The following is a 10,255-nucleotide window of genomic DNA, read 5'->3' as shown; positions in this document are numbered from 1 at the left end:
TTGTAATAATGGTTTGAACTGGTTTGTAATCATTACTATGTCTATGTTGTAAAATTGTGGTTGTAATATCTCTGGACTCGCCTTCGTGCGGGGTATGCTTGTTCGATTCGAGAACCGGTAGTTGTATCGGGACGTTACCCGACAGACCAAGAATTGTTCCGTTTGAAGTGCGTTTGAGCTGGTGTTGCCTTTATGGTGATGGTCTGCGCACTTGAGCCGGGATAATTCAGGTGGTTCTACCACATAGAGGAGATGGGATGGCACAAGCAGAGGGCAGCGTCGCTTTGCAGCAGCTCGCCGGGGTCTCCGGCTTTTGGCCAGGTTGTCCGCTCGTGCGAGAGCTCGGCGTGCTATGGCCATGTGCTGCTGCTGTGCGCCTGCTCAGGTGTATTCGTGTATCTCTCTGTTGCCTGCATGCGTGCGTGCTGATTAGGACAGGGAAGATGGAGTAAGAGAGTGAGGGAGATGGAGTGAATCGTGGTTTGCTGCATGCTTGGCAAGCTTGCCCAATTTAATTGCAAGCATTGTTCGCCTAAACGGTAGTTTAGCCCATTTAAACACCATTTAAACGCTACACAGTGGCACACCGTTTCCATTTAATTTGCTGTTTTCACCATTTAAACGGCCGTTTTTCCCGTTTAAACACCCGTTTTGGCCGAATAATGGACTAAACGGTAGGTGACCGACTGTTTACCGTTTAGCGTTTAGGATGACACTGCTTGCAAGCAAGGCTCGCCTCTGAGTTGTATGTGCATAGGCAAGGTATTTGGAGAGTAAGACAGGGAGAGATAAAAATTGCTAATTTGCCGATGATGGATCATGAAGGGATTAATCAAAGGGAGATTAGGCTTGGGATGGATTTTGGATGGAAAAGGAATTGAACTCGAGACTAGTTTTGCAATAATTTGAAAAATGATTTTTTTAACGAGTGATTTTAATTAGTGAGTTGTTAGATATCGAAAATGTGGGCGTTGCAAAATCTTATGTGCTTTAGAAATAGGTATAGATATATTAGGCCTTTTCGCCTTCTTTTTTGCAAACTACACTGGTAAGATTGGTTTGAAACAAAGAAACATGATAAATCATAATACCTCCCTCCTAAGAGCTATAACATAAACTAAATTTGGTGGTGATCTTCTATAGGTATATAGTGTTTCAACATGTTCCTATACAACAAGCACAACTAAGTAGATTGATGTGGAACTAACACTACTACAGATCGGGCCATTTGTCCCGGTTCCAAAGGGCTATTTGTCCCGGTTTTGGAACCGGGATTCGGCTGCCAGGACAAAAGCCCTCCCGGGTGGTAGAACCAGGACAAAATGTCCCTCGCGCTAAAAAATCTTTGCGCCCTGCGGGATTCGAACCCAAGACCTATTGCCTAGCGCATGACTTCCTTGCCAACTCACCTAAGTAGTACATGTGACTCAGTAAAGAAAAACTCCCTTTTGAACTATCACGTGGAGAGGCCTTTTGTCCGAGTTGGTAACACCAACCGGGACAAAAGGGTCCTTTTGTCCGGGTTGGTGCCACCAACCGGGTTACCCTTTTATCCAGGTTGGTGTTACCAACCGGGATAAAAAAGGTTGGGCCTTTTGTCCCAGGTGGAGCCACCAATCGGGACAAAAGGGGGACCTTTTGTCCGGGTTAGTACCTCCAACCGGGACAAAAAGGCCCCTGTCCCCCCCGCTGGCCCGGCTAGCCTTTGGACCCGGGACAAAAACCACCTATTGCCCTAGGCCCAAAGGCAACCGGTACAAATGGCCTGGAACAAAGGCCTATTCTGTAGTAGTGTAACAAATAAGTGCTAGAGAGGATGAAATAACACAAATCAAGTTGAAGATGCGTGAATTTATTTCCTGAAGTTCAGATTCACCACTATAAGCCCTACGTCTCCGTTGAGGAACTTATTATATTTGAGTCACTTTCAACTTGTTGACTTGAGCTCAGTGTATTTCAATTGGTCCTCATTTTTTACCAGATATGATCTTTTAGCTTGAGGGAACAAGATCTTCGCCCTTGCCGTTGTCCACCACAAGTGTGGGAGCTAGCCAACGACGTCTAACTGTTTAGGAGACTTCATCTTTGAGAGTAGCAAATACTTCACTAGTTGTCTTGGCATCGACCACAAGTGCTCAAACAAATGAACTATGAAATGCTCTCTAATGCTCAAACATAAAAAGTGGCTAGGGGGAACTTGCTGGTCAAGAGGAAAGCTTTAAAAAATTAGAATGCAAAGAGAATCAACAACCCTAGAAGAGAGGGCTAAAGGTTATAAATACTCCACTCTTAAAAACTACTCGTTAGTTATCAAAAGAAGATCAGTCAGACAAATTCCCCAAACCATCAGACCGATTTGCAAATAAAATCTAGATGTTACTCACCTAGTCACCTGCCATATGCAGACCGATTTGCCCCTAAGCAAAGCACATCAAGGCAGAGAGCTTTGGCCCGGTGGATCGAAACGAAAGCCCAGTTGACGCAAAGTGTTCAAAATTATAGTATGATGTATAAACAAGTCAACCACTTGAGGTCGTATGTCTTCATTGACATGCCATACTTTGTCTTTGTAAGCTTGAAGGCTTATCAGTGTGAGAAAAGAATAACATAGCTTATCATGTCGAGTATTTCCATCTTGTGCTAATGAGTTAGGATTTTCCTTTTTACTTACTATCGATATCATTTTTATCTATCATTAAGCCACTCAACCATATGATTCAATATGATTTGATATTTCACCTTACTTCAATCTCCACAAGTTTGGCGTGATGCTTCAAAATCACCCAAATACTAGTCACTTCACCCTAGCAAAGATTCTAAACCACAAATTGTCACTCGACCAAACTTCACTTATACTCTCGTTGCATAGTCACTTGTTTGGTCTCATCATCCAATCTTACCATTTTGAATTTCGCTTTACTTTGATATCAATAATGAATATTCATTTGAAATCCATCTTCTCGTAAACTCGATTCTTTAATTTATTCTTTGAACGATCCTTATCTTGCTTGCAATCACACAATTTTAGTATTCTATTTTTATAATAAGAGCTTTTTGTTTGAATATGCATGTTTTGCGAGCTAATAATATAAATTTATTTATAAATAAATTTGTGTTCAACAAATCTTTAACAAACATATTAGTCACAAAAATCATTAGAAGGCTTAGAGGTACATTTCAGTTACGTGTATATACATGTATGTCTAAAAAAAAGAGTGTATATGCATGTATACACCTGCTATGTTTGGAAAGAGTCTATGTAGCGACTTCTTTGTCACATTCTAGCAATCGACCTCGGATCCAAATGTGTGATGTATCATCGCATTTGGTAATCCATGTGGTTCTAAATTTGAGATGATTTTTGTCCAGCTGATTCAACATGCTCGGAAAGAACCTAAGAAGGCACGCAATAGGTGCTACCACGAGAACATATACATAGTTATTAGAGCTATTAGGATTGATATTTTGTAAACGATTATTAGGAAGACGTTTAAGACTTATAAAAAATTATATTTTTCTCGGCGGAATAAGACAATAGGATTGTGATGTATATATATATAATATGTATATATATAAAAATATAGATTTGCAGTATTTTCCAAAAATATGATTTTGAACTATGTGGATATGGGTAATGGTGTAAGATGCAACAGACATACCACAATTAGTAAGTATGTTGTTAAGTGGTGGAGCAAAACCGATAATAGATGATTGCCTTTCCGGTAATGCTAGGAATAGGGCCTCATCCACTCACGTCCCCCTAGCCCACCGAGCGAGGACGTGGGCGGAAGCCGCCTCTCCCATTCCATTCCCCTCCCATTCTTCTCGGATGCGACTTGTTGACGATCAAAATTGGCAGTAACCTGAACAGACCGGTCTGACCGGTGTGTCCAGGCGGTCTGACCGGTCTAGGCGTCTGTAGACGGTCTGGCATGACCAACCGGTCTGACCGGTATAGGAGGAGTCCGAGTACAATGAGAGTTCTTAATAGATTTAGATCTGTAAACAGGATTTCTTGCGGGGTAAGTCTTCCCCACCCTATAAATATAAAGGGCCACGGCCGATTGAAGGAACAACTCAATCGAATCTATCAAAAACATATCGTTTATCTTTTATCTTTACCCTACTTTTCCAACCTCGACATGCTGTTCTTCTCTAGTCTCTATGGCGTTTGAGGACGCCCTAACTGGCCTGCCGAGCCTAGGGCAACCCTACACGCGCTTGCCCCGACGGGGTCCCTCCCGGGCGAGCGTTCGTAGGATCGTCGCCGTTCTGCACGGCGACCGGTCTGACCGCTCCACACAGGAAGTGCTGCAAGGAGCTCCTCCACGCGTCGCGCGACCTAGCACGATTGTGTGTTGGCCCATAAAAAGTGTCAAAACGACTGATTGCGACCTCTTCCCAAACCTTCACAACCATCCCCATGCCCTCTCCTCCTCCTCCCTGTGTCGCCTCGAGACACCCTGATCAGCGATGTGGCGAGCCCTGCAGGCGGCGAGCCCCATGCTGGCGGTGGCGCACGAGGGCGGGTGCGGGAGCTCTAGGGCTGCATCGCATGAGCTCGATGGCGAACTCTGGGCCAGCGGCGAGAGATCCGGGGGCGTTCTTCTCCTCTCTACGCTGCGTTGAGATGCCCCGGTCCGTGATGTCGCAAGCCTCACAGGCGGCACACGAGGCCGACAGCGAGCCTCATGTAGGCGACGTCGTTCGAGGGCAGTTGCAGGAGCACCAGGGGCGGCGAGGCCTCCATGGTGCTGCTATACAAATTTTTTAATGTTGCAATGATTTATTTGAGTTGTTGAGGTCGATATTAATGTCACCATGGGGTGTCCTTGCTGATTTCGTGGAGGCAACCTTTTTTCATTTTGCACCCACGTGAATTTGATGTTGCGGTAGCTTTGTTTTAATGCTGCGTGAACTTGAATGGATGTTTCATGAATAGAGCTATTATGTTTGGCGGAAATTTTATTCTTTGCATCCCGATGTTTTGATGCATTTCATACTTCCATTATATGTTTTTGATGTTACAGACATTGATTTTTTGTGTCGCAAAAGTGCAGTTTGATGTTGCAATAGAGCGTCCGATGAAAAATTTGCATGAGACGTCCGGATGCTAGCAATACCATTATCTTTCAGCTTTGTCTTACTTTGGTTTCAAATTTGTTCAAGAATTATGATTCTTCCTCCTTTCTCCTTGCACCAAAATTTATTACTGACCAGTCCGGTATCTATGGTAACATCAACCGGTTATTCTTTAAAAGACGAGCATTATCTAATAACCACGGCCACATATGCAATGGAACACACATTTTAAATAATATGTTAATAAATCTTTTTCAAATTAATAGCACTAATTATGGAGTGGTACTATTCGTTTTAAATTATAGTTATTTAGCTTATATATAAATTTCAGTATATATATGTATATTATATCTATCTGTCTATATATTTTTAAGCACGTAACGTTTCCATCTAAATTTTTAGTGCGATCCGTTTTATGTCAATGAAAGGTGAGCTTTAGTCTATCTCCTATATGAGTCGGACCAGTCTTTCATTCACGACACGATCACTTAGTCAAACCCTACAAATCTTTGATTGAAAATTGCTACAGTAAATTTCGTCCGAATTTTTACAAGATCTAAACACATCCTAAGGTCTTGTTTATTACGTGTGTAAAGTTTTTAAAATGAAATCTTTTCACATTTACATTGAAGTATTAAAAATAGACTAATTATAAAATTAATTACAGAACTCGTCTGTACACTACGAGACAAATTTATTAAGACTAATAAATTTATTATTAACACATGTTTACGGTAGCAATTTAGTGTCTAATCATGATCTAATTAGGCTCATTAGTTTCGTCTCGTAATTTATAAACAAACTATGCATTTAATTTTTTTTATTTTGTATAGATTTAATACTTTATGCATATAAGATTTTTATTTAGGCCGTGTTTGGTTGGGAGGAGGAAGAATTTTTGATGGAAAATTTTTCATGTGTTTGGGAGAAATTTTTGAAGAAATGGGCCCAAGGAGGGGCCCAGCGCGGGGACCCATTAGCGACCGCGTTATGTGTCCCCGTGACCCATCCCCAGCCGCGATGCGCCCTCCTCTCTCTCCCCGGTATCCCTCCAAAGCCTCTACCGCCGTGTTGTGCATGTAGCATTTTTTTTACTGTGGCTGAATTTTTTTTCCCAAATGCATGCAAAACTTTTCATGAATTTTTTTTCATGATATGTAGTTTTAAAATTTTGAATTTGGCAACTAAATAAGGGCTAAGTTTAAAATGTTGCGTGATGGCCTGATGGGTTCTAGAGAGTTGGGGATGAACCCAGACTTGCTTGAAAGCAGACCGAGTAGCCCAGTCCACGGCGGGGCCCACAGGCAGACACGTACGACATCGAAATAAAAATATCCGAGGACTTTTTCTTGAAAATATCCGAGGACTTGGTGATGAACTGGGGTGCGGTTCAATTTTTCCCCCACCATCTCATCTCATCTCATCTCATCCAATCCAACCCAACCCAACCCAACCCTAGAAGTAGTAGCTGTAGTAGTAAGCGCACGAGGGAGGGGATTGCGGAGGTGAGATCGGATTGATTCTCCATCGAATCCTACCTATACCAAACCCTAGAGGAAATCCATGTCGTCCTCGTCGGCGGCGCAGCGCTACTACTGCCACCAGTGCGACCGCACCGTCTCCATCTCCCCGCCCGCCTCCCCGGACGACGACGTCCTCTGCCCCCGCTGCGGCGGCGGTTTCGTCGAGGAGCTTTACCCAGATGCCAGCCCCGCCGCCCCCGCGGCCTTCTTCCCCCCGCCGCCCTCCTTCGATCTCCGCCACCCCGGCGACCTCTCCGCCTTCTTCGGCCCGCCCTCCCCGGAGCCGCCCGTCCCGGGCCTCTTCGACCCCTCCAACTTCCTCCACGACCACTTCGGCGGCCTTCTCTCCGGCGGCGCCACCATCCAGATCGTCCTCGAGGGCGGGAGCGCCGCGCCCCTCCTCGCCCCGGGCGTCAGCCTCGCTGACTACTTCATGGCCCCCTCGGGCCTCGAGCAGCTCATCCAGCAGCTCGCCGAGAACGACCCCAACCGCTACGGCACCCCGCCCGCCGCCAAGTCCGCCGTCGCCGCGCTCCCCGACGTCGCCGTCTCCGCCGACATGATGCAGGCCGACGGGGGCGCGCAGTGCGCCGTCTGCATGGACGACTTCCACCTGGGGGCCGCCGCCAAGCAGCTCCCCTGCAAGCACGTCTTCCACAAGGACTGCATCCTCCCGTGGCTCGACCTCCACAGCTCCTGCCCCGTCTGCCGCTACGAGCTGCCCACCGACGACCCGGACTACCAGCAGCGCGCGTCGTCTGCCCCCGCCCCTGCCCCAGCTCCCGCTGCCTCCTCCCCCAGGGTGGCCGAGAGGAGGTTCAGGATATCGCTGCCTTGGCCTCTCAGGGCCGCCTTCGGTGCTGCCGCCCAGGCCGAGTCCAGCAATCCTACCAATGATGATGTGCCTCCTTCTGGTGCCAACAATAATGACCATGATGCAAGTGGCGGTGGTCCTCAAACTCAAAGTGGATATGATGATCTCGACTGAGGTCTCATAGTCTTCTGGTAAAGAGCCGTTCTTCGAAACAAAGAGGTAAACCTACATTTCTAGGTAACTACTATTAGGTCCGTTGCTTGCTTCCTGTAACACGATTGGTTTTGCCCCATTCCTAGTCCTGGAATCAGGTAGCAACATGTACTGTTGTGTTTGATTGTGTTTAGCGGTTACTGGCAATTACTTGTAACTGCACTCTGTTCTTCAATGCCATTGTTTTCCTATTTTTACATAACATTAGCGTGGGTAATTGCTACCGGCATTCTATATTTGGTGAGTACCAGCATGGATGGTAGTTGGAGTCTAGAGTAACTGACGGCCAGCCCACATGGGATGGAACCAGTTTTATAACTGATGGCTAGCACGCAACTGCCGATGGACCCTCTGTCGGGAAAATGGTTTACTAAGCAGTCAGACAGCTTATAATTTTTTCCCTTTTCGTTTACCAGTTTGATTCAGTTTTGATACTCAATTGAGGTTTATAGTTTTGTTAAAAGAAGTGCATCACGGTGCTTGATTTGAAAGGAGTTGCACCCTGCGAGCTGCAGTAGGCTGCAATTTATTGACCGCTATACTTATATCATAGGTTAATGTTGTATGATGTCATGTCATAGATATTGAAGACATATCCTCCTTTTGCTCTAGTAATTCTGTATGGCTTGATGTTGTAACTACTCCCTCCGTCCCAAATTATTAGTCGTTTTGGCTTTTCTAGATACTAAGGATTTTGCTATACACCTAGACATAACCTCTATCCCAAATTATTGGTCGATTTAGCTTTTCTAGGTGCACATCTAGACATATGTTATGTCTAGGTGCATAGCAAAAACTCTGCAACTAGAAAAGCCAAAATGACTAATAATTTGGGACGGAGGGAGTAGGTCAAAACGAATGATAATCTCCTTTCTACACCAAGCTAAATGCGGACCAAAAGGTGGAGTCATTTAGGAAGTGTACATCTCAAACTGACATGGATGTCTTGAGCTTTTATGTATTATCCATTGGTAAACCCTGCCAAGTGCTTACCCTTGGGTATTTCCTCAAGGTTGAGTTTTCCCTGGCCCCTGTTATGTTTCCGGAGCATTACTCTGACTGATGCTTTATCTAGTCTTCTTTTTTTAGGTTAGCATCATGTTATGGTCTTGTGTTTCCTTTTTAGTTATAATTTTAACTTTTAGTGCTTCACCGTGTGTACCAGTTTTACCATGGCAGTTAAAATGATAGTTAACTTAAAAGAGTAATAGTTATTTTCTCATGATTCATCTGAGTCTGGGAGAGTAGGAACATTAGAATTTCATCATTAACTACAATTTTTTTGTATTTTAGAAAGAAATTATAGAATTAAAGCCTTAGCTTGCTTGTTCAACCACCAAGCAGTTGTGCTATTTATTTTCCTTCAAGATTGAAGTCCATAGGCATCTGTAGCTGTTACTTTTTTTTTTATGTGGGTTCCTTGGCTTTTTTTACCAAGCCTGGGACTTTGTATTGCATAAGTTAATTAATTCCATCAGTAAACAGTGTCTCGGAGAACCAGTTAGTTTCAATGTCACATTCACTTGTAGGAGTTCATTTATGGATGGGAGGAACATGGATAACTCCATCAGTAAACAATGTCTTAGAGAACCAGTTAGTTCCAATGTCACATTCATTTGTATGAGTTCTTCTAAGGATGGGAGGAACATGGATAACTCCATCAGTAAACACTGTCTTGGAGAATCGGTTAATTTCAATGTCACATTCACGTCTAGGAGCTCTTTTATGGATTAGAGGAACATGGAGGGAACTTATTATTTTTTTTTGTAGGGAACTTTGAAATTTGCCTACCATGATTTCTTCCCGTTAAAAGTTCAATGCTGTCTGTTTTTTGGTGGATTGTAGATATTTTCAGATGGGCACTTGCAATTTCTGGGCGTACATAGATGGATGCCTTACTGACTGGCGGGTGGTTTCTATTTCAGGGCAAAGTAATGATGCTCGGTAGGGGACATTCTCTGGTGCGGTACTGTAGCCTGTTTGCCGTGACGAAGAGAAGGCTTTTTCTTGATTTCTCATTGGTACTTGGATGTAAAGAATAGAAAGATGGAATTTTGGTACTTTGGATGTTGGTGTAGGGATTATTTTTTTCCTCTTTGGGTGGTTAGGAGCATGACTACCTTTTCGCTGCCGCTGATGGAGGACAAAAAAAAGAAAAAAAAATGGATGACCAACGTTGCGTTCTGTTTGGTGCTCGACTTGTTAGTGTGTAAACAGGAGTATGCCATGGGGATCAGGTCATTGTGTTGTACTGAGCTGTGGCGATTGCGCTTGGGTAATATGTAGCCTGTGAGGGCCAATTGCGATTATGTTGATTTTGCAGCACGCTGGGACCTAGAACTCTGCCGTGAAATTATGTTTGAGCAATGATACTCAAGGAGGCTTAATAATTTCTAGTGCATATCCAATAAAGGCAAGAGGCCAAGAATGATCTGATTCCTGTTCTCCACCTCGAGTCCTAGATTAAGAAAAAGAACAACCCATGTTGGGGGCGTCCAGAGAGTATGATGACTGCTTGGTTGCCTGGCTAACTTCTTTTTTTAAGTTAGCCTGGCTAACTTCTAGTTAGGCTAGTGTGGTGAATCAGTTCATGAGCTCCATGCATACAGAAAATGAGCCATGT

At 44.2% G+C, this 10,255-nt stretch overlaps 1 protein-coding gene across 2 annotated transcripts; it reads left to right on the top strand.

The window, feature by feature from the left end:
* The first annotated feature begins 6,441 nt into the window (after window positions 1–6,441).
* Window positions 6,442–10,068, top strand: LOC120702308 (E3 ubiquitin-protein ligase RING1-like). 2 transcript variants are annotated; one of them, XR_005686332.1, is made up of 2 exons: window positions 6,442–7,656; window positions 9,558–10,066. XR_005686332.1 is itself a non-coding variant. In XM_039986032.1 (2 exons), the coding sequence occupies exon 1, from the start codon at window positions 6,646–6,648 to the stop codon at window positions 7,591–7,593; it is 948 nt and encodes a 315-aa protein (XP_039841966.1). In that variant the 5' UTR covers window positions 6,448–6,645; the 3' UTR covers window positions 7,594–7,638; window positions 9,558–10,068. The 2 variants fall into 2 exon arrangements, 1 of the variants encoding a protein (XP_039841966.1); XM_039986032.1 differs by having other exon boundaries at window positions 6,448–7,638; window positions 9,558–10,068.
* Window positions 10,069–10,255: the final 187 nt, after the last annotated feature.

This window comes from Panicum virgatum, chromosome 4K, assembly GCF_016808335.1.
Source record: "Panicum virgatum strain AP13 chromosome 4K, P.virgatum_v5, whole genome shotgun sequence".
In the NCBI taxonomy this organism is placed as follows: domain Eukaryota; kingdom Viridiplantae; phylum Streptophyta; class Magnoliopsida; order Poales; family Poaceae; genus Panicum; species Panicum virgatum.
The sequence above is the reverse complement of the archived record's forward strand: the minus strand, read 5'-3'. Positions and strand labels throughout refer to the sequence as shown.

Excerpts from the sequence above, each read along its gene's own strand:
- LOC120702308 (XM_039986032.1), top strand. The coding sequence starts at position 6,646 with ATGTCGTCCTCGTCGGCGGCGCAGCGCTACTACTGCCACCAGTGCGAC.